Source organism: Aulonocara stuartgranti, assembly GCF_965226115.1.
Source record: "Aulonocara stuartgranti genome assembly, chromosome: 1".
Taxonomy (NCBI): domain Eukaryota; kingdom Metazoa; phylum Chordata; class Actinopteri; order Cichliformes; family Cichlidae; genus Aulonocara; species Aulonocara stuartgranti.
This window is the reverse complement of record NC_138939.1, coordinates 18,960,203-18,984,595: the sequence shown is the minus strand read 5'-3', so window position 1 is coordinate 18,984,595 and position 24,393 is coordinate 18,960,203. Positions and strand designations below refer to the sequence as shown.

The 24,393-nt window shown below is 39.9% G+C and overlaps 1 protein-coding gene across 1 annotated transcript in view; it reads left to right on the top strand.

Moving 5' to 3' along the window:
- The window catches only part of aldh1a2 (aldehyde dehydrogenase 1 family, member A2), a 28,379-nt gene extending 15,135 nt beyond the window's left edge, over positions 1–13,244 (top strand). Inside the window, exons 7-13 of the mRNA XM_082540064.1 lie at positions 1,692–1,805; positions 9,239–9,341; positions 9,951–10,135; positions 10,252–10,416; positions 10,735–10,892; positions 12,070–12,144; positions 12,376–13,244. Of these exons, the coding sequence (XP_082396190.1) occupies positions 1,692–1,805; positions 9,239–9,341; positions 9,951–10,135; positions 10,252–10,416; positions 10,735–10,892; positions 12,070–12,144; positions 12,376–12,448 (873 nt within the window). The 3' untranslated portion in view covers positions 12,449–13,244. The remainder of the gene's footprint in view (positions 1–1,691; positions 1,806–9,238; positions 9,342–9,950; positions 10,136–10,251; positions 10,417–10,734; positions 10,893–12,069; positions 12,145–12,375) is intronic.
- Positions 13,245–24,393: the final 11,149 nt, after the last annotated feature.

Genomic DNA, 24,393 nt, shown 5'->3' with positions numbered 1-24,393 from the left:
ATCTGATGCAGAACTAAACACATGTCTAGTGTCTCTAGTTTACTACCTCTGGTAGTTTAGTCAAAATAAAATCCAAATATTAATATTAATACAGCTAATTCAACTCAATTCAATATTCACTGTATGGACAAAAGTACTGGGTCAAACCTATTAATCTTTGAATTCCAATGTTTTCATCTACTGCCTTCACACACATTTGTAAAAGACTGGGTCGTTCTAAAGAACTCACTAAATTTGAACGTTTTGCTGTAATAGGATGCCACCTATGCAACAAGTCAGTTTGTGAAACTTCTACCCTCCTAGATATTACACGATCAACTGAAAGGGGAATTACTGCAATGCGGGAGGCTTTACTAAGAACAGCAACTCAGCCATGAAATCAAAGACCACATAAAGTTATAGAGCAGCAGCACCAAGTGCTAAGGGAAAATAGTCCCTGAATGTCAAATTACAAACAGCAAAACCTCCTTTTGCTTTAACATCAGCACAAAAACTTTGTGCCAGGAGCTGTGTCATCATTGTGTCATCAGTACTCGAGCAGCATTAACAATGTGTCTCACATCCTTCAGCAAGTATGGATGTGGTATATATATATATATATAAACAGTATATGAAGTATATACAGTACTGCTGTCTCATGATAATTAGGTTATGTACTTAGCAGAAATGGCTACTGAAGCATTTCACAGTGGTTAGCAAGCTAGCTGTGCCATTTTGTAGACATTTACAGCTTAACTTAACATGTAACCACTCATACTAAATTCTTCCACGGGGAACATTATTAACAATATTTAAACATTAATACATAGACAAGAAAAACACCCATAATGTCAAGGTCTGCTAAAAATCACCTGCTGCTCGGTTGCTAATTAGAATTAGCATTCCCTCATACAGACTTAAAATATGTACTCCCTAACCTTCTGCTAAGATGGCAACCTTTGAGAATAATACAGGCAGTATTTTAGCAGTAATAAGTACAGCATTATCATACCACATTGAATAATCCCACTTTAACAATAGCATGAAGAGTGATGAGAGCCTAATGATGCACACACTAGCTAAAATGCTAAATGACTAATAAGGAAAGTTATTTTAAGTTTTTATTTCTAAATTTGATATCAGTTTATTATGAATTCAGAGAGATCACAAGAACAAATGTTATATAATCACATAGTTTCATATGTTAAGTATGGATGTGACAGTCAACATAAAAGTGCTTTAGAAAAATTAATTCAGGGATGCTCTGGTGTCAACTTTCTTTTTTCTTTATTCAGTTTTTCCTGGCAATAGTGCCGAAAACTCCACAAAATAATAAAATAAAATCTGAACATCTTAAACACGCTGATATAAATCTCGAGTAAATTCCAAACCAGAGCTCTTTGTAGTGAGTGCAGCTGTGTACAATAAGGATAAACACATGAGTAAGTTCAACAACACAGCCTGACATGGCAATGTATTGAAGCCAAATAATGGACAAATTTAAGTGTCTACATCCTCTCTATTTTTCCCCTGTCCTCTCCGGCCTCGCCTCTTCTTGGAGACTATCTGTCTGTTGCCTTTTTGATGTTCTCCCTGCTCTCTGCTTGTAGGGAGGTTGGGTTGGGTCCGGATTCCCCCACACTGCCTGTGGTTTTGCTTGGCTCTGCTGTCATCTCCGCTAAAGCTTGTTTCCTCTCATATTGTTTTGACAGGCCGGCTTTCCACCGGGAGTCATCAATATTTTGCCAGGATTCGGGCCAACAGCAGGAGCTGCAATTGCTTCACACATGGGCATAGACAAAGTGGCTTTCACAGGATCAACCGAGGTACTTTTCTCTCTAGTGGAACTGCTCAGATCAGCATCTGCCTACTGCTAGCTTTTGTCACTGAACACAGTTGACACAGTGACCAACATGTGCAGAGCATAAGAGCAGGCTGGGTAATTAGGGGATGTTGTGTGCCTGTATTGAAGTTTAAATGACAAACAAATGGGGTCTTACATAAGCCGCGCACCCTGTCATTACTCCTCATGACAGGGCTCTGATTTTATCGCACACACATGCACATATTTGCGCTGTCGAGAGTATACAAACAGGTCTCTCTGAAAACACTGCCTCTCGTCTGTTTTCCCTCAGCTGTCTTTGAGGTATTAATGCACCTCCATACCGCTTTTCATTTAGCTCACCATCAGGATATACCCTTACAGCTCTTGAGAACAGGGAAGCAGTTAATAGGAAGACAAAGGACATACCATGTTAGGTGTTGAGCCTTGTGGTCTGAACAGATTCCTGGAGTCAGCGAGAACAGCCAGAGTGACGGCAGATCCCTTTCTACAGATCATTTATAAACATCTGTCATTTCCATGTTGACTAACCCCTGTATTAAAACCATTTACAGTAGTCCTGATGTTGTAGTGATATTTTTATGTGACCATCCTGTAATTTACACCTATCTTTAGCAAATAACACGGCCTTATGTAATATTTGTTTTGACTCCTGCATTGTGTTGGAGGCGCCATGTGTACAGTATGTGTAATTGGAGCAGTCCCTGATAAGCCCATACAGGTACAGATGTCACAGATAAAAGCAATGAAAGCAAAACCGACTGGAACAATGAGACATTCGCTCGTTGGACCTTTTTTTGCCTTCAGAGGTGCCTTAATCCGTCATAGCATAGGTTCTACAAGGTGTTGGTAACATTCCTCAGGGATTTAGGGTTTTGTTGATGTGATGATAGCATCACACAGTTGCTGCAGATTTGTCGGCTTCACGTCCATGATGCAAATCTCCCGTTCCACCACATCCCAAAGGTGCTGTACTGGATTGAGATCCAGGCAAATTGTAGCCTTCCTGTTTTTAACTGCTGTTAGCCGACAGGAGTGCCACCCGGTGTGGCTGAAGCCAATCTGCGTGCTGTGCGCTTTAGCGATTCTGCGCTGGCATTCTGGCCATTCCACTCTGAACTTATTTTCACCCAGAGAACTCCCACTCACTGGATATCTTCTCTTTTTCAGATTATTCTCTGTAAAATAGATGGCTGTGTGGGAAAATCCCAGTAGATCAGCAGTTTCTGAAATAGTCACACCGGCCTGGCACCAATAACCATACGCCCTTCAAAGCCGCTTAAATTACATTTCTTCCCCATTCTGATGCTCAGCATGAGCAAGGGGCAGTTGAACCAGTGTACCTAATTAAGTGGCACATGAGTAGACATATTCCTGTAAAATGTAAACGTGAATGTCACAGGGAGAGATCATCATTAGTGTACGCCGTTGTTTGCATTTCAAAGATCCTGGATGTCGATGAGGCGGATTTTAAGTGACGCTAATGGACTCGAGGAACAGCTGTGAGAGTTGACCAGTCTGTTGCTTCAACACTGAAATTTCCCCAAAACAGTTTTAAATGACTTTGGTGATATGCTGGGTTTTTTTCTTTTTATGAAACAATGGTGGATTTTTTTGTTTATTTTTTTAAATATCTGGATAACTTGCAGAACTGAATTTGTTACACACATTTATGTCTCAGTTTAAAAATCAACATTAGCATCTGGGCAGGAGAACAATTCAGCTTCAGATATATTAAGAACTGTTGGTTACAGTTATATCTGCTAAGGTTTGGGGTTATGCAGTTGTTTGTGGGGTTCATTGTTATTATAATAATAATTAATATTATTATGTTGTGTGATTTATGTCTGTCCTCTTGAAAATTCCAGTAAATTTATTGTCTACGTGATATGGAAACAGTTGGTGTTCGTACCAATGGTTCTAACTTTTAGAAAGTCATGACAGGGACCAGACTGAAGTAATTGCAGGTAGTGGTTGCTGTCCAATCGATTAGTACTGAAAAGTCTCATAAATGACATTATTCATTTATTAGCCTTTGTAATCTTTACCTCTGTTCATTTATAGGCTGCAAAGCGGAGGCATCACTCCCTCAGGACCTTTAGTTTCTTCCATTTTAAAACCAAAATATTCCCAAAATAGTGATTTTTTAAAATATTTTCACAAACAAATGCTTCCATTTGCTGAAAGGGTGTCGGGAGTCTTTTGCCCTGCTCCCTGCACTTGCTGCACAGACAACCCTTAACAAATATATCATCAGTTGCCTGTCGTAGGACTGACGGCAGGCCGTTGGAAAATATTTACATATTGCCCAACCCAACTAAGCATGTTAATATCATATTGTGTGTTTGTGTGCGTGTGTGTGTGTGTGTCCATGCTGACATAAGCATTAAGCTCAAACCACAGCTGTAGACCATATTGTTCCTAAAAATGGCCACAGCATTGCAGAGTTTGTCTGTGTGGAGCCAGGACCTTGGGCTAGCCCATGCTGGTATTAGTTACATTAACCACAATGTGTTAAAGACAAGCATTACCAAAATAATGCATGACTGCATCATATCAAAGTCTCCTTAAATACAAACAGAGTAGTAGAAGTGTGCGTCTGGAGAAAAAAAAGTTTACTCTTTAAATAGAAACTCTGAAACAGCTGTCAGCCAGCTGTAAATCAACGCCTCCTGCCGGGCGTTACAGCCTTCCGTTAGCTACCAGTCTTAGTAACACAGCAGTAATTTATAAAATGACCAATGGTACACACATTAGATTGTACAGCTGAAATCATCAAAAACTAATGTGATCTAGTTTTTGCGGGAAAAAACGGATCCATTTTGAAGCAGGAGACACATTTATTTTGGAGCCAGCATCTAGCAGCTTTCAGCAACACTGCATTAGCTACATTTTGGAGACTAGACCACACTGATATTAGAAACGATCAGACACCCATCAGAGACTGTATAAAGCATGGATGTGCCCACATTCAGAAATTGTATTGTGGACTCTGTTAGCATTTTGGCTGTTGCCATGTTGGATTTTGGAAGGAAGAAGTTACTTTATATGAATAAACAAGTGGCGTGCTAATTTATCACCTATCCATGAACTCGAGTGCAAAACACAGAAGCACATATCAGCAAAGCATGTTAAGGCAATTTACAAGCGTAGTGTTCATACTGTATTGGTTAACACATGTCAAATGATTAAGGGACACAAATCCCTAGGAGGGTTGTGTCAGGAATGGAATCTGGCATAAAAATCTGGCAAATCAAACTTATTGATTTATCCGCTTTTGTGGTGTCTTGTGAATAAGCAACCCAAGTAGTGAACTAATAAAACACCAGAACTTCACTCACCAAAGCACATAACTTCTGGGATGATTTGACCACACATCAAGCCCTAATGTTAGTCAGATAATCAATTAAAAATTCACCTACGGCAATACCGGCCCAGTCTAATGGCTGGATGTAACAAAAGTGAGGCCTCGTAGATGCTAGTCAGCTCCAGCTAAATGTGTTGGGAAAGCTGTCTGTTAATTAATAAGGCCACACCCCTAACTCAGTTAAGCAGGTAGATCAGTTATTAAAAAAATAAATCATTCTACTTATAGTTGATCTGAATGGCTATCTGTAAAGCACAGGGACATTTTTATGTCAAGCTAAACATGCTTTGTAATGCTGTACATGGCCATTTTATCATGGAAGTCTAATGAGACTCACTCCCTTTTGAAGCCAGCCTCAAGTGGCCACTAGAGGAACTGCAGTTTGTTTTGGTTTTTTGGGGTTTTTTTTTTTTTTTTAGCATTGTCTTAATTCATTCCAAGGCTTCTGATTGGCTGATAACAGTAACTATGTGTCCTTCCCTGAGTCGTACATGTATCGTCACATGATTTGACCTTTTCTAGGCAAACGCAAATAGTTCCTAAAATAAAAGTTCAGAACAGAAATGCGCTATTGTGGACACAGCATCCTTTGTGTTCTTAGCTTACTTATTTGTGTGTGTAGGATGTCTGTTCAATGTCTACAGTGTCTTCAATCTTTCGTACATTTTCTGTAAACATTCAAATTCAAGCACAACCTCACTAGGATCACCAAACTTTGTTAGAATAAGCCACGGTAAAAACTGTTAGCAGCTGCTAACGGTCTATATTAGTTACTGTATAATTTCAAACATTGATCTAGTTATGATTAAACCATAATCATGTATTTATCTATTTAGAAATTATCTATCCTGTGGCATCTTGTTTAACTTGTATTATAAACATCTTTGTTTAACATCTCATCCCAATTGAACATTTCCTTTATAAGTGGTCCAGTTTGGGGGGTTTCTTGTTGTTTTTGGTTCTTTTTTTACTAGTTTTCCTGTTATTTCGTGTGAACTGGAGTCAATTACTGAGAAAAGAGCCAGCACTGTCAGAGACTGCTGATGCCCAGACAGTGAGTCACTGCACTGTAGTAGCAATGGTGGGATCCTAGCAAGCACCTCATCTCCTCAGACAGGATTGAAGGTGCTGGAGTAGCTACAGGTGGATTTTAGGAGCTCAGCTCATCTCTCACTGACTCACATGTGGCGGAGGAGTCTAGCAGCCCAGTGTGTTTCCTTTACCCTTGAATAAACACATGCTAAACTCCCCTTAGTCAGCCACTTTATGTTTCTGATCAAAGACAGACAAAACACATCAGAAAAATGAAGCCGAGCCAAGTTTTGTGTTGTATTTAGGCAGCTTCGGTACCAGCCGCAGCCCAGCTGTTCTGATCTTAGTCTTTCAGTATATAATGGGAAGTAGAGCGAAGAAGAAAAGAGCAAGAGAATGAGTCTTTAACATGTTTGAAGATGTTTTTCTTAGGGGTGGTTTGAAGAAGGGGGGGGGGGGGGGGGGGGACTTGGACACTAAGGGGTTTTTTCTTCTTCTTTATCTATAAAAGACACAGTATGAGTAACAGGAAGATGAATACTTGTTTAGGGTGTAGGATTGTGAGGGTGGTGTATGGGATTTTCCAGGCTTGTTATCAGTCCAGTTATTGCAACGTGTCAGAACAGTGAAAAATATTGATTAAAAACTGGTGACTCATTCTCACAACCTAAAATCATGTTTACCGAAATTGGCAAGGGGGTCAAATAGCGTCCGGCAGTTTTAACCTGTATCTTTTCATGTCGAGTACGTATTACTGCAACTGCCTTTATTAGTCTTAAAGCAGCAGGTTTAGATTAAAGGCTGTAACCAGAGGTGCACAGTCAGCCTGGCTCTGTCCAAAAGTGATGAATCCCACCATGTATTTATTATTTTACCAATTTAATTATTCATTTAAATGTCATGTTTATTTTTTTTAAGTTGCCTCATTATATGTTTGTTTTGTGTCTCATTTAAAACACGTTGAGTTGAATTGAAAAAGTGCCTAAACAAATAAATGTGCCATGACTTTAATCTCATATTAGCACAAAGTTCTGTTGCCTTTAGCTCAAGCTAGTTTCTCCTGCTCATAAGCTCATAGATGGTATGATGAGTGGGCGTTGCCACTGTGATGTCGCCTGTTTGGTACCTGAAATCTTATTTGGATTCCCTGAGTGGTTGGCGGTGGTTGCTGGAGGCTGCAACAAAAACTCTTACCACCTGCTCTCCAAGTGGTAGTAAAACTGGGAAAAATGCAATGCAAACTGGGAAGGCAGAACACTCACCTTCAAAGTAAAAGTTGTACCTTACCACTGGAACCAGAAGATTTCAAAAAGTGCTCAACTTTTACTTTGATGGTCTTTGTTCCTGGTTGGTGTCGCACTTTTAGCAGTTTTAGCAACACTACCGCTAGGCGAGCAGTTAACAAGCAGAGGCCCATAAAATACAAAAATTTCAATCACCAAAGTGGAGTACAAACCTGGACAAATAATCACACTGAAAACCATACTAATCAGTATGCAACAAAAACCTCCTAGTGATTGCAATCTTCTAGTGGCAATCTACCAGCAACACTAACAATCTGCTAGCAAAGCAAGTAGTGTGTTGCCTTTGCTTTATCATGTTTGTCTTCAAAATATCTTTGACCACTAGCCAAGCACTAGTAAAACTTAAAAAAGTGTGTCACAAACTGAAAATTGTAAACAAGAAAAATTAATTTGAGCTTTTTTAACAAGGTTGGCTGCAATGCTAAGACACAAATTTAAGCATCTCTTTTTCTGGTTTGTGTCATACTTTTCACAGTTTCAGTATTAGCTCAGAGACTAGCTGGACAATGTTTATATGCAAGTACAATGCTTTCTTTTAAACTACAACTGCAGCAAAATGCTAACAGCCAAAGCAATCACAATGAGGTTTTTGCTAACTAGTTGTAGAATACATATTTTTGCTAGGGAGCATGTAGGCTTGCATTACTGGGATTTTATCAGTCATCTCCCAGTGACTGCCATCAGCATCCAACCACTCCTAAGCAGTCAGGGAATACAAATTTTTTCCTCATGACCAGTGGTTCTCTGATGTTTGCAAACTAGTTTCTTGGTCTATGAGACTAATGCCTTATTCAAGCGATCCTACATTGCCACCAAGCTTACTACACTTCCAAACAGTGAATATATTAATGTTATGTGGTTAATGGTCACGTGCCTCCAAAAACCTCATCGCCTTCAAGTTTCACTAAATCTCCAGTCACCAGAGAAAAATATCTTTTCCCTGACTGGCTTACTGGTGATTGGTGGAGGTACAAGGGTATTGCTTGGTCTTCTTACCTTAGCCTGCTTCTAAAATATCTTACTATGCATAGCCTGTAATGTAGCAAAAAGAAGTGTGGATGTTATTTAATGATGTATTACAGAGAAAAACAAGGTTCAAGTAAAAAAATATTCATGGCTTGTATTCAAAACATTTTCAAAGATTTAATGATTTGTACTAAATAAAACTAAAACGTTCTCCCCCAGGATGAATTTTACACATGATTCTCTTGAGCAATAGATCTTTATCAAGGAATGTTATTCCTCAATCCGTAATTTATTATTCTTCATTTAGGTCATCTGATATCATCGCTCCTGATAAGGAGTAAAGTGGAAATTAGGGCAATAGAAGGATGAGATAAAACACCACAAATCCCTTGCCGTCTTTCGTATCGTCACACCAGGCCCAACTCGTACCGAATATCCCGTCTCGGTGTTATATCACAGTACACCACCCACACACCTTGTGGTTGCCTCTTCCTGTCCTACGGCACATATCAAATACTCTTCCCGGCAGAAACATCATTTTGTTTTCCTCTCGCTGTCGCCAAAAGCCTGTAACAGATATTCTTTCTGTGTGTTTGCAGAACTCATGTTTCAGCTGGCCTACCAGTATATTCCTTGTTAGGAGCTAACCAGCCTCTTTAAGATATTTAATGGTTCCAGCTGATTTACTGATCTGGCTGTGAGCCTTGCATCGCCACGAATAAACCTCTGATCTGTTTCCTCTGTTAGGTCGGCAAGCTGATCCAAGAGGCAGCTGGGAAGAGTAACCTAAAGAGAGTGACGCTGGAGCTGGGAGGAAAGAATCCCAACATAATATTTGCAGATGCTGATTGTAAGTTTTGTTTTGTTATTTTGTTATTTGTCACTTCATTTACCTGACCCCCTCCCACCCAATGTCTGTCTGTCACAATCACGGTTTTTTTTGTAGCTGTGTGTCATATTCTTAGAAAAGCACTCACAGCTCTCACCCTTACTGAGAACCTTAAAATGTTCGGGGCTTAGCAGTGCTATGAAAACCTCTGGATGGATGGGTTTCATATAAACTCCAAGTGTCTCACCAAACTGGGGTTGCAGAGCGTCTCAAATGCTTTCAGCAGCCGTGAGAGGGGCACACTAGGGCCTGTAAATCAAGGGAATGGACCCCGACTCGGCCGAGACCCATAAATCACAGGGGTCCATTAACCCTTTGTGCACAACAGCGGGATCCTGTCTCTCAGGTGTCAGGTGTCAGATTTGCATGGGATAGCTCCAATAACATTGCACACATTGCTTTTTATAAACAGATAAATTTGTTCTGTCTTTATTGATATTTAATTTGTGCGTTGTTTCACTTTTAAAGACCAGTCAGGTCTTTTTTTTACCTAATAAGTAGCTTCATGGTTATAATTCTATACTACTTTTGTTTAGTTATTAACCAGCACAAATCTCTCCATTTCCCCAGTGGATCTGGCTGTAGAAGAAGCCCACCAGGGTGTGTTTTTCAACGCAGGCCAGTGTTGCACGGCAGGCTCTCGCGTCTATGTGGAGGAGCCCATATATGACGAGTTCGTCCGGAGGAGCGTGGAGAGAGCAAAGAGGAGGATAGTTGGCAGCCCCTTTGACCCCATGACTGAGCAGGGACCACAGGTGAGGAGCACAGAATCAGAAGCTGTGATCGGTTTTTCTATCATTTGCTCTGTAAATTTCATATATTGCTCATTTTTTCTGTCATAAGGGAGTAAGTCTGTCCTCCACCTCCACAGATCAGCCGAGAGCATCAGAGCCGTGTGCTGGAGTTCATCCAGATCGGCATTACCGAAGGGGCCAAGCTGGAGTGTGGAGGCAAAGCTCTGGGCTTGAAAGGTTTCTTCATTGAGCCTACGGTCTTCTCTAACGTCAGAGATGACATGCGCATTGCCAGAGAAGAGGTATAGTGATAAAGACTCCAGCACTACTAATGCATCTTGAGTTGATTTAAGGGCTGCAATAGAAGAGGTAGCAAAACAGTTCATGAATAAATGTAGAGGCTGTTAATAACCTGTTTCTCTAACCTGGAGAAAAAAAGAGTCACTAAAGCTGTCAAAAAATGTAAAAAGGTACCAAAAAGGATGGTGATACATAAATTAAGTCCCTAATTAAATGCGTTTACCTAAGAATAACTAATAATTTTGAAGTTCATAGTGAGTCTGTGTATTCTCATTTCTTTGATGTGTGATGTTAGCTTACCATTTACCATATTTCTACAGATTTTTGGGCCAGTCCAGCAGATCATGAAGTTCAAAACAATTGATGAAGTGATAGAAAGAGCCAACAACTCAGATTATGGTTTGGTTGCCGCTGTATTCACCAAGGACATCAGCAAAGCCATGACCATATCCACAGCCATGCAGGCTGGCACTGTCTGGTAAGCTCTATCTGCCGTGCTTCTTCAGCTCCATTCAGTAATATTTTTCATGTGAGAAATATCAGCCACTTTCCCGAAGCTTTAACTAACAGTCTGCTGATTTAGAATCATTACAGTAGCCACAAAGAAAAGCTTTTCTTCCCTTTTATCCACCCATAAGCTCAGATATGATGAGAAAATATCAGAAATAATGTTCCAGGACAGGACAACTGAAATGAAATTAATAGTAAATGTTACTTGTTGAGTTAACCTGCAATAGTTTCCATTTTTAATTACTTACAAATGGTTATGAGTAGAAGTATAGATAGCTGCCAGAAATCTTGCGTCACTTGTTATGCTTAGCTATTTTAATAACTCTTCCTTCATCAATGATGTTGACCTAATCACCATCGGGCAATTTTCATCACAAATGCCACATAAATTATTCTGTAACCAAGAAAGGATATTATATGCTCCATCCTTAATTATAAACATTATATTTATGAGTCCAATCACAAGACATCAGTAATAGGTAAGATCTAGAACTTTAATCATAGACATTGAGAAATTCACTCAGCAGGTGGTCAACTCAGGCAAAGAGACAGACTCCAAAAGAGGGGAGAAAAGTCATGTATGAGGAGGCACACAAATATACAAAAACCTGAGCTAGAAAGGAAAAAGAAAACACAAGTAGTGCAACTATTAAAATGGCATGAATGTTTGAGACTAAAAGGACAATCTAGAAATTGGGGGGTACTGTACAGGGGGTGTATGAAGACTCAGAGAGCGATCAGCTGAATGTGGTTCAAAAAACTGGCGAGAGAAGAACAAGGACATAAGTGATGAAGCACGAGAACAAAGTCTTTCAGCAGAAGGATGAGAAGGAAAAAAATCGCTGAAATATTTAATAATTTTACTTCATATTTTCGAGTTACTTCAAAGCATTGTTTCTGCAGCTACAGCAGCTGTAATCACTACGTTTACAGATATAGAACCTGACATTTTTTAACTGTGTTTGCTAAACAGCAAAAGAATAATTGTTATTGAGTTCAGGGGTTTTTAAAAATAGCTGTGATGATGAGAATGTAATTTTACATCCGTCTTCCCAAATGACGCTTTGGATAAAGTTGTGCAAAATTTTTATAGTAAACTGCAAGTCAACTGATCAAGAGTGATCAATGCTTTGTGTATTTCACAGGATAAACTGCTTCAACGCTCTGAGCACACAGTGTCCATTTGGAGGATATAAAATGTCTGGCAATGGACGTGAAATGTGAGTAAGACTTGGTCGTCTGCCCGCTGAATACACACAAATTAGTTGCAACACTAGTATTGCTGACTTAGTGTTTTGAAAGCCGACTTTCCAAAAAAGCTTAACATGATGTAAATCTCTATCTAAGAGGAAATATTCCTGCTCCAAGGGCCTCCAGCAGTGTGTACACTGTAATTCAATGTTGCTGTCAGCATTCGAGTTTAAACAAAATGTTTCTATTTCTTCTTTCAGGGGAGAAAACGGCTTGAAGGAGTACTCAGAAGTGAAGACCATCACAATAAAGATGGTCGCCAAGAACTCTTAAGGCAGCCACACTTTTTTTGGGAGTGGGGAGGGAGGAGGAGGTAGTGTCTTCCTCATTGTTGACAAGCTTTTGTCAGTCTGTCCATGGTGTCACACCACGACCCATCAGAGCTACTTATATCCATGATAACTCCAGGCTGTACCCACTCACTGCCTCCCATCCCTCCGTGGACATTCAGCCGCTTCCAGTCCAGGTATCGCCACTTGTGTTGCCCCCCTCCCACAGTACTCCATACCTTCTCCACTAACTACACTAAAGCACTCACAAAGACGATGGGGGAGGCTGCTCTGACTTCAAAACCCAATAACGACGCCCGTCCCAGCCGTTACAACCCCGATTCTCACCACCAGATGCTGGATGCTCAGAGACTCAGTTGCCGCACTTGCAATCAGCCCTTTAGCAGCTTGTAACCCGCTGGGTGACAGTTTTTCTCTGTACTGTGCGGTGTGATCGTCAAAACCTCATGTGTCACTGTCTTGTTAGAATTTGTGCGAGCACGTTCGCTCATTCAAAACCACTGATGTCGTCAGCCTCAGACACGAATGGATGAAATGTTAATTCTGAATTAAGATTGATTTCTAATTGTCTTTGTTTGTATTTTAGCTCATATGACTTAACACTGTATGTCGACCTTTGACTGATGTAAACGTGAAAAAACTTTAACCTCTTAAAAGCATTTTACTCTCACCTGCTAAAAGAGGAGTAGATGTGTTTTAAAATACATGTAACTGATTTTCATTGATGTCCATCTATTTTTATGTTTATACAATCATATGCTATAAAATTATAAAATGACTATAGTTGTTTTTTTGTTTTTTGTTTGTTTTTCAGTAAAATCTTTTTTTCTTGGAAAAAGTGTTTCGAGTCTTTGCCGATCAAAAAGTCTCACATTTTAATTCAGGCTAAATCTGTCTATTTAATTATTACATTAAATATCTATACTTAGCTCGTTATATTGATCCACATGTTGAACAGTACTAATAGTACTACTCATTATTATTATACTTTGAATACTAATTCAAAATCTCCATCCACTCAGATGTATTTTTGTCAGTGTTTGGAAAAAAAAATCAGTTTTAGATTTACCGAGCCAAAATGATCTGTGACGTATAAATCAGCCCATCCAGGTCCAGCAGGGAAGTTACACAAGTCTGATGTGAACATTTGAACTCTGAGGTAAAAACCGTTTCCAAACTTATGAAATTGGAAATATTTGCATAGTGATAAACGCTAGAGTTTTTACTTGCACCACAGAGGAGGTGGAGGTGTCATTGTGGGAGTTATTAATCATATTTTGTGGGGGACAACATTTAACACACTACTTATCCTCTTCCTTCCTTATTTAGTTGGCCAGTGCTGCAAAATATTAAAGTTGTATCAAAGTGTTCCAGTAAAAAAAAAGTCGTGGTGGGGGCAGCGGCAGGTAACAGCGGGTAAAGTTAAGCCTACCAGGTGAATGGAAATACTGTTTATTTCTATTATGAGAACACCAAAACTGCGTAAATAGCTCTGACACAATTCCAAAGAAGAAAAGTAAGAATAACGTTAGCGTGTCACACACATCCTCTTGCTGTGTGACACGTTTTACTATAAATAATAGAACGCTTGTCAGCATGAGTGACGGTTGTGTCCTATTAAGTGGAAGTAGGGTGGGACAAGGAAGTAACTGCTTAATAACAACTTCTGACATTTACATGTGTGACCTTACGCCTTCATCTGTCTCTAAATTTAGACTTCTAAAAGCAACTGAGGAATGTCAAAGAAGTGGAACATTTGAGTACATTGCATGAAGGAGTAAAAACACATATATTAAATATGAGATTTTGCCTCAGCTGCCCTCTTTACACACTATTTGTTTACTTAAACACAGGCTGGTTTAGTTTCAGGTCCTGGTGTCGTGCATGCTGGCTCATAGTTACTCAATCACAGCTTAATGGGACTAAATACAAAAACAAACAACAAACTGCTATTAAGATCTTTTGTCTGTGACATGTGGAAAGTCTGACACAAGAACTAAACCACAAAGGCAGCACGCATACTTTTTAAAAAATGGCCATTTAGAAAAAAAAAAAATCACTTTTCCTTTTTTTTTTAAATGAAAGAGGGCCCTAAAGACAGAAGTGACCACTGAGGGAGGCTACAGCAGAAATATGAGTCTGTTTGGTGACGGCGTTCATGCTGGAGGTGAAGACACCGTGCTGGAGTGTTTCTTTGGCAAATAGCTTTTAATTTACCAGGCTACGGTTTCCCACAACTCCTTTCCCAGTTTATATCAGTCTTTCCAAGGACAAGATGAAAAAGTGATCTCCTTATTGCAGCACTCTGTTAACACTACAGGGTATGTCAGTGCAGACCAGGAGATTACACTCTCAAGATAAAAACGCATTTATGAACCTGTTTATCTTCTGACTTATTTAAAAAAATTACTTCTAACCTCTATCCTTTTTTGCTCTCTTTTTAAATCAATTTAAATTCACCCTTGCAGCGTTAACACTACCCTGTGAAAAGTTTCTGTCACTTTTCACACAATTAAAAACCTCACATGCACTCAACAACATAACAATCAGCAAATGAGAAAGACAAAGAACTGAAATTTCCTTTTTTTTGAGGGGATTTTATTCATCTTGTTCTTCTTTAAGAGATTTTGAAATGAACAGACTCAGTATTTCCTTCATGCAGACGCTTCAGAGCATCTCATTTTCTCAGCGTGCACGTACATAACCCCACAGTTAAGGACATCAGCCTAGAAACAGACCACACACTGACAGGGACATTCACCCTTTGTCCAGAAAAAACCCTTATCCTTCACAAGCCTTGTTTATAGTTTCAGTTAATATTCCAGAAGATAGCGCTGCTTTTCCTATTATCTGTTCCTTCATAATATTTTCTCACAGAGTTAACGGAACAAACAGATGTGTCTTTGTGATGTCCGGTCCTCTTTATTTGTCACAAAAGCGATTTCCACATTTACGGACACTTTGGAGAGGTAGCTAAGGACAGAGATTGTGTGTGTATGTGTGCGTGCGTGCTTTTGCAGAGGTGGTCTGATTCTTCTCACTGAAACATTGTGCAAGCCTCTCTCTGCATGCTTCTCATTCCAGTTTAGTGTGAGTCAGGGCTCGCTGAGCGAACAGAGACTCCTCCACACCAGCGATGCTGTGATGAGTTAATGTGTGCATGCGAGCGAAGAAGAAATGGCTGTTGAACATTACAGAAAATAACAACAGCCCTGGATGGGGAGCCTTTGTCCTTAATTTAGGAGAATTAAAGCAATAAATTCAACATTCACAGAAGATGGAACTGGCGCTAGTGTAACTGGAGGGATCATTGCAGGGTAGCAGTCAGTTAAAGGGGCATTCTTAAACACAGAAGTGTACTTTGTTCTGTAAATGAATACTGCTTCTACTACTGCTGCTGCCCTTCACTGCACACTTGAAAACTACAGAGTTAGAATGAAGAATTTCTACTTTATTATGTACAGCTTGCTTGTACCGGGTTGGACCCCATTTTGCCATCAGAACTGACTTACTTCTTCCTGGTACAGATTCACCAAGGTGCTGAAAACATAAAAAACATTCCTCAGACATTTGATTGATATGACAGCATCGCAAAACTAGTTTGAAGTGATCTGATGTTTATGACATATCCTGCTGGAAGTAGCTATCAGAAATACATAGTGAGATAGACATCATCAAGAACAATATTCAGCTAGGCGATGGTGAAGTATCCCTGAGAAAATATCCCTCACACGATTACACCAACACACTCTGAACCGTTGATACAAGGCAGGATGGGTCCATGCATTCGTGTTATTTATGCCAGCCTCTGATCCTACCAGCTGCACGTCACAGCAGAAACTCATGAGTCCAGACAACATTTTTCTAACCGTCTGGTGTTCGATTTTGGTGCGCCTGTGTGAAGCACAGACTGGGTTTAGTGTTCTTAGCTTACAAGAGTGGCGCCTGGTGTGGTCTTCTGCTGCTGTAGCCCATCTGATGTCTTGTGCATTCAGAGATGCTCTTCTGCATACTTCAGTTGTAACTGCTATCAGACTGCTGATAGGAAGGCAGTCTGGCCATTCTCCTCTGACCTCTGACATCACAACAAAGCATTTTCACCCTGGGATTTGCAGCTTACTTCTTTGGACCTTTTCCCTGTAAACCCGAGAGTTGGCTGTGTGGGAAAATCCCAATAGATCAACAGTTTCTGAAATTCTCAGAGGAGCGCGTCCAGCTCCAGCAACCTTACCAGGTTCAGACTGACTTAACCTCTTAGCGTACAGTGTATCATGTTTGATACATAAGTTTTTGTGAGTGAGGTTTTGAGACTTCTACATCATCACTGTGATATAGTCATCTTCAAAAACCTAAAAAATTATATACTTTAAGCATAAATTATAAAGAAATAAAATGCCGGTTCTAACAAATTAAGAATCATATGTGCAAATTAATATTTTTTTAATCTCAGAAGGTTCAATAAACACTTAAACTTAAAAACAAAAAGAATGTCCTCACAATTATTTCATAATTCAGGTCTTAAAGGGTTAAATCACTTTTCTGTCCTTGTTCTGCTGCTCGGCTGACTGAATATAATGAGCCATTGAACAGATGTACCTAATGAAGTGGCCTGTGAGTGCGTATCAGTGCACCACTCATTTGCTTTAACCTCTTATCTGTTGTGATCATGAACAGATTCTGTGTAAAAGTGAGACAGAAGGGAATCATAGTTGATGTTCTGCTGAAAAATGCATTAATTCCACATTTAGACAAAAAAAAAAGGATGCGTTTTCTAGACAAGCTTATGTGTGGATAGCAGCGACATGGTCTGTCTGCACTGTCAGAATGAAACATGTAAACATCTCAGGATTGCCCCAGAGACCGCTGACTTTCCAGATTCATACCATGAATGAACGCACCGGTCAGGATTATATCGACTTCTAAACTAACTGTCTAAACATGCGTGTCAGCATTTTTAAGCCAGTTGTGAGAAACTACTAACTTCTGAACGCAGCTTTAAATGTTTACATGAAAAGCAGTGATGTTTACTCTACTGTATGATGATTCTGTGGCGTGAAAGTCTTCAGATATAATTGTGGCAGGCAGGGTCAGGGTCAAGAGAGCCAGCTTTCAACAAGAAGCACATGACCACAATCAGCATTCATACATCACTGTCCTGCTTTGTTAGTGCATTTATGCAGATTCGAACCTGCTTAACCTGACAGAGATTAAACGTGTCTCTGGAGCAGGTTACGTGTGTTGCTACTGCCTGCGATCCCCTGAGCAACGCTGTTACACGTCAGTGTGTCAAAATAATAATAATAATCGCATGACCATAATATGGGAAACATGCATACAGTAGCAACCTTTCACAAAATAAAAGGATAGAGGTGCCCTGTCATGAGTACATCTAGGTGATGAATAGGTCACTAACACCTCCGGTTTAATTTATCACATAAAACATATTTTACATTAAGAAGCGATATCCTTAAAGACTGGTCAGCCGTTATAGGATAGATAATGTATTGGATGATTTAAGCGGTGCCTTGGAATTACTCCAAGGTTAAGTGGTAATCCCATATCCATCAACACGTGAATCTCAATACAAATGACCTGGACTGCGTATTTATTGGAAGGAGCACTTACAGAGCTTGATAAGTATCATTCACCAGCCATTACCCTGTAGTCAGAAAGATGATTTATAGGAGCCATTTGCATGGAAATCTCCCCATCTGCTCAATAGCCTCAAAGATTCAATTCTGAAGAACAATTTCTCAGATTCAAACACTGAAATATAACTTCTTTAAGAACAGAATTACTGAGGTGATCTATTGAATTTCCATGGTGTGCCAAATCCATTTTGCGGCTAATGAAACGACTCATTTGTACCATAAGGACTTTAATGAGATAGTGACATTGCTGCTTTGAATGTCATCATAAAACTTGTGCTTGACATGTCTATGATCAAGTCTGAGTAGTGTTTTTCCAATAAAACTGTGGCAGAGAGGCCCAACGGGGTCAGTCCTCAAGGCAGAGATGGCTAATTGTTTAGCTTGGCTGATTCAGAAATATTCCCCGATTGTTCTACCAGCGTAACAGCAAATATATCTCATGGATTATATTTCACTTCATCAGGAACTATTTGTAAAAGCTGGGTGGGGTGTTAATTTGTCCACAAAGGAATTCCAAAAATAACCACCGGCTTGCGTCCAGTGTGATGTCAGTGTAATGAACATAATGCTCACTGATGATGTTGAAATAGTTTCCATCTGCCGATCTGATTGAGCACGAGTTAAAGTAAGGTGCATGCGTGTGCTGTAAACTATTCTCTCATTTTTAGACATTTAGAGTTTACAGTTTTTGTGGGAACTTATCTGCTTGCAGCAAAGACTTGAAATAAAATCCACTTGCAAGTACTCGCAAGTACAGTTGAACTTTTTAAGGTTATGCATGCAGCATCCAAACGCCTTTTTGCCACTATATTGATTATAGGGATTGTTTTGCACAATGTAAAAAATAAATGTTTGCTACAAGGTTGATTTAAAAAAAAAATATTCCTGGTATTTTATCTTAAAAAGGGACTGTTGATATAAAATATTCAGTACTCCAGCACAGCCAGTCAAATCATTTTATGCCTTCTTAGCCTGTTGGCTTTATTGTATTTGAAATATCATGTGTAACGTGTCCTGCATCGTCATGAAAAACAAAGCAAAAGTGTTTATGGTAGTGTAGAAAAAAAGCAGGGTCTGCAAACCAAACTGCGGATTCACACAGAAACAACTTCTTCTGTTTACATCATATCGGTCTCGTTAACATTTTTTAATGTTGCAAAAGACTTCATGTAGGAGCTGATCTTCAGCAGCTTTTATCGTACTACACAGATCTGTTTGTTTCTGTTGATAATATTGCAGTGATTTTGCAAATGCAAATGTCTAAACAAGCACTAACTGACCAATTTCAAGTCTGTTCCCAGAAGAAGAGAAGAGAAGCAGGACTGTATCTTTCCGGTTTCCCGGACAGGTTAAGGACAAAAACACTTATCCTTTCTGAACTAAATCTTCTGACACTGTGCTTCTAAACCCAGTTGTACATTTTTAAAGGCGCACTCTTATAAACCCTCCTTCACTATATTCATGAACCTCCTCTGGGGCCTTCCTGTTTCCTCCTGCCTGGCAGCTCCATCTTAAACGTCCTCTCTGTCAAGGGAGGCCATCTGTGGAACAGTCTTCCTCAACCCATTAGAGAATGCTCTACACTCACTTTGTTTAAGGCAAAGGTTAAAAACTGGTTATGGACAAATCAAGTGTGTGATCATGTATGAGTTGTATAGTTTTAATGTTTTATTTGGGAACAGAATGGTGTGTATGTGTAAGTTTGGTGATGGAGTTTTTATTATGAATGAATGATGAATTTTTATGAATTATTATGTCTATTTTTTATGCTTAAGGACAACAGATGGAAATTAGCCCTTGGCTATAATCTGGTATGTTTACATTCATGTAATTTTTTTTTTTTTTTTACATTTATGTTCATTAACATGCACTGTCCTAAATAAATAAATAAATAAAATCATGTCCATCTTCTGGACCTCAACAGACCATCTCAACCTTGCCTCTCTGACTTTGTCACCAAACCACTCAACCTGAGCTGTGATCAGCTCTAATCTTGTCCATCCTGCTCACTCCCGATGAAAATCTTAACATCCCCCTCCAGCTCAGTCTTCTGCCTTTCTTTTGTGCCACTGTCTCCAAACCGTACTTGATAGCATGTCTCAGCACCATCTTGTAAACCTTCCCTTTCACTCAGGCTGCTATCCTTCTGTCTTCTGTTACGAGCCATCCCCAGCTCTCCTTTCCATCCACATGTGATCCAATAGTAAAACTGGATTTAATAAAATAACAATAACAGTTTTTTTTCTGTCACCTCCCTCAGAGAGGATGGCATGAGAACAAGCTGTGAGCCATCACAAGCCTTCACAAGAAACTTTATTGAAATTTCTTTCTGATGACAGAAAAGCACAAATACATTGGAAATAATTAACATGCATGTTATTAAGTTTGTGGAGGCCCGAACTACATAACTGCTGCCCAGCATCCATAACTGATTCTTATTCATCATCACTGCTTAAGCACAGACTGTACATCTGCACACGTTTGCATTTGCTCACTCTTAACTTACTCACACAGCATCCAAGGGCTTTTATGAGACAAGGTTCAGATAAGAAGATGCCAAAGTTACAATGTAGTCTGCCTGCAGGTTGCCAGGAACCAAACGTTAGCCATCCCTTTTCAGTTGATACTGTAGACTAATTTGTATTTAATCAAATTACCCAAACTGACTGACACTCTGCCAGTCTGGGTTCTTCAGGCCATCTGGCTCTGTCAGTAATCCACTCTTGGTACTGAGAGCAACATTATGCAACCAATGCAACACAGGTGCACCTCCTCTGAGTGAACTGGATGTAGCAACAGCTTGTGCCACATTTCCATAAACAAACCAATCTCTCATTTTATCCAGTATCTCAAGACTAACTGTACCACTCTTGCACAGATCAAGACTGATAAAGATTCTGATGGGTGGGAAAAATACTGTGGGACCACTTTTTGGTTCAAATATGCACATTTTGTAAACCTCAGCGACAAGGACTGGAGATATTGATGCTTCTGCCAGGAATTCAACTGAAGCTAGACTCGCTGTCCTACACACTCACTATTTGGATTAATTAGACCTGAAATATGGGTAAATTGTTCTTCCTTCTTCTTCTTTTGCCTCAGATCTTTTTCCATGTATAAACTGGATGTTGTTCATTTGTTGTGTGTGGCAGTTGTATTTGTTTGCAATGTTTGTTTTTAATGGTTGTGGTCACCCCACCATCTGATCTGTAGTCACCCAGGAAGTGCTGCTTCCTGCAAAACAATGCAGGAGTGCCACTAAATCAATTCAAGCATAAATAACTGTCTTTAATAAAGCGGAGGACTATCCTAACATGTTATATAGCAAATAAATTATGATGCCACTGTATACAATACTGTCAGTTTTCCAACAGTGAGACTTGTGAGCTGTGCTGTGAGAGCATGTCACAGATTTGTGCAGTGACGGTTTACATCAGCAAACTCTTTCAGATGCAGAAATGCTGCATGCAATCTCTCCAGGAGGCTCCAGAAGAGTTTAAACTTTAAAAAGTCTTCTCTGATCCCTCCCCTCCAAAGGAGTCACACACTGGGAACATTTGGGGGATACAAAATGGTTTTTCCACGTTATAGATCGGCTGGTGTTGATTTTCTCATTACTGGTGATGAAAGGCTTGCTTTAATGTAGCAGATGAATTAGTTTGTCCATCCAGTCATTTGTCTCAGTTTCATCCATTTACAACAGTGTGTTTCATCAATGCGCAGCCATCTCACTGGATGTTCCATTTAATCAAGCTTTTATATTTAACCCCAAAATGTCAACTATTAGTCCACAATGATAAATCACAGCTCTGTGCCTGATATGCTAAAGGAGGCAACATCCTGTCCATGCAAGCCATTTGGACGGAGTGACTATGCTTTTAAGGAAAGGAAAATGGAAAGAGAATAAGGAACATCTTTAAGCCAATCTGGGTTTCTGCCAGCCTGCCTCTAACCTTTGCTCTTTTAGTTTGGGAGTTAGCTAGTTTCCTTTTTCCTCTGACATCACTCTCCAGGATCCACACAGTGATAACACGGCCCGACTGCATGACATTACTGCTTCCTTCAATACACATGGGAGAATTGTGTTAAAAATCCCAGCTGCACAGCTGGTGTCCATGGGAGAGACAGAGCGGATACACAAATTCCAGACTGTTATGAGGCAGGGAAATACATTTCCTTGGGCAAGATTTTTCTTACGGCACACCACACTGTGGTGTGTGTCCAAACTATTATGGTATCATATGGCAAATGTTACCTCATGCACATGTTTCTGCGCCACAAACGCAGAAACATGTGCATGATGTTTCAGCCGAATATTGCAAATGCCGCGTTCAGCAACTAAAATCAAACTCTGGAGTAGATGCATTCATTCATTTTTTTTTTCATTTAACAGAGTGCAGCTGACAGAGAAAGCTGAATGAAATCAGTGTTTTGCAGTCAGTTTTTCAAGGACTTGTGACTTCTTGGCACTCTGTTGGCAGAATCAATGACTAATCAGGTGTGATGAAAATAAAATAAAAATATAAACATCTAAAGCATGAAAAACATGGAAAAGTCCTGCGTGCTGATTTGTTGATGAAAGTTTGATCAGGAATACTCTTGCTTGCTGAAATCTTAGTGACAGTGCATTTTACTTCAATCCATCCATTTTCTTAACCACTTATCCAATTTAGGGTCAGAGGGCGACTGAAGACATTCCCAGCTGGGTAAGCATTAGAACAGAAATGTGTATTTATTTACTCCCTAAATAAATACACTGGAGCTGCTATATGCAAAACATCTCTAAATTAAAATCTGATAATAATTGTTAGGGACTTGGGACCTGTTACAAGTAAAGGTATTTACCTACAAAACAATCTGAGTCACTCTTTGCCAGCTTTGAGGAAAAAAGGCTTCTGTTATCTTTGTAAAACAGAGCTTTATATTGTAATAAACTTTGCAGCGCTTTCAAATTCTTGGATTTGATATGTTCCGACCCCCAGAGAGTCTAGTTCTGAAATCTGAAAGCAAATTACTGCTCCTCATAAGTTTTGTTTTTTGTCTCATGCCTCAGATCTTAATTTGTTGTTCTAGCCTATTTCAGAAATATGAGCCAAATACTAAAGTAAAGCACAAAGGGGAAAGAAAAAAATGCACCTTGTGTAAAAAAGTTTTTTCTCTTTGGTAATGCAAGCCAGATGTGACCGGGGACCATGGAAACAGGTGATGATAGCATTACACTGGGATTGCAAACAGATGGAGAGAAGTTTGAACCTATTCGGGTGTCACTGTCGAGGTCATAAATTAAGATTTTTCCCCCCCCCCCCAATAAAATAATTTCTGTATAAATAATAGAAAAATTTTAGGTGCTGGGTAAACACAAGGAGGCCTCGTTCATTGTTTGGCAGCAGCTGGTAGCACTTCATGGACCGATCGTATATGTGTATCCATAAGTTACACCGTGGTGTGCATATGTAGTTATCAGTTGATTGGTACAGCAAAAGCCTCACTGCTTTGAGCTTTGGTGTTTCTCGACTGTTTCCCCAGCAGACATAAAGAGTTTTCCTCTGTGAGTGAGTGTACAAGGCACAGGTCTGCTTCACATCAGGTGGATATATCGCTGGGAGAAGAACGTCTCCAGCAATCAGCCTTGATGAGGCGGATGCTGGAGCTGTCCTGGGAGACAAGGGAAAGCCACTGTACGTGTCGGACCGGTCTCCGAGAGGGAGAGGACGCTGTGCAGACCCGTGCTGAATGGCAGCGTGGCCACCCCTGAGAGATTGTTATTTAGTGAGCAATTACATCTCGCAGCACTGAGAGAAGCAATGATCCCCCCCACCCCACCCTATTCTCCAACAAAATACCAGCTGGACTGTTCATCATGTGACCTCATCTCAAGAACTGAAGTTTGCATCGAACATCTGCAGTTGCATAAAAAAAAAGTTAAAAAAAAATCTAAAGCAGCTAAATCAGGACGACTGAGTCACAACATCATGTGTGTTTCAGAAGCAGTAAAGACTTTTTAAGGAAAAAAAATACCAGCTGAAAGGATTTTAAACAAAGTGAACATTGCCATTTTCCAAGCTATCCCCAGAGCTACCACAAGAGAGCACAGCTGGCTGACTCTCCCACTCTCTGCTGAGCCTCCCCTGTGTCACACACAGGTGTAAAAGCCCAGGCCTTCAGCACAGATTCATACTGTCACCGCTTCAACCAGCCACCCCAAATGGGGCCTCGTTCTCTGCCATTTGGGAAAATAGACTTTCACAGTAATGGACACTTAAGAAGGCGACACCTC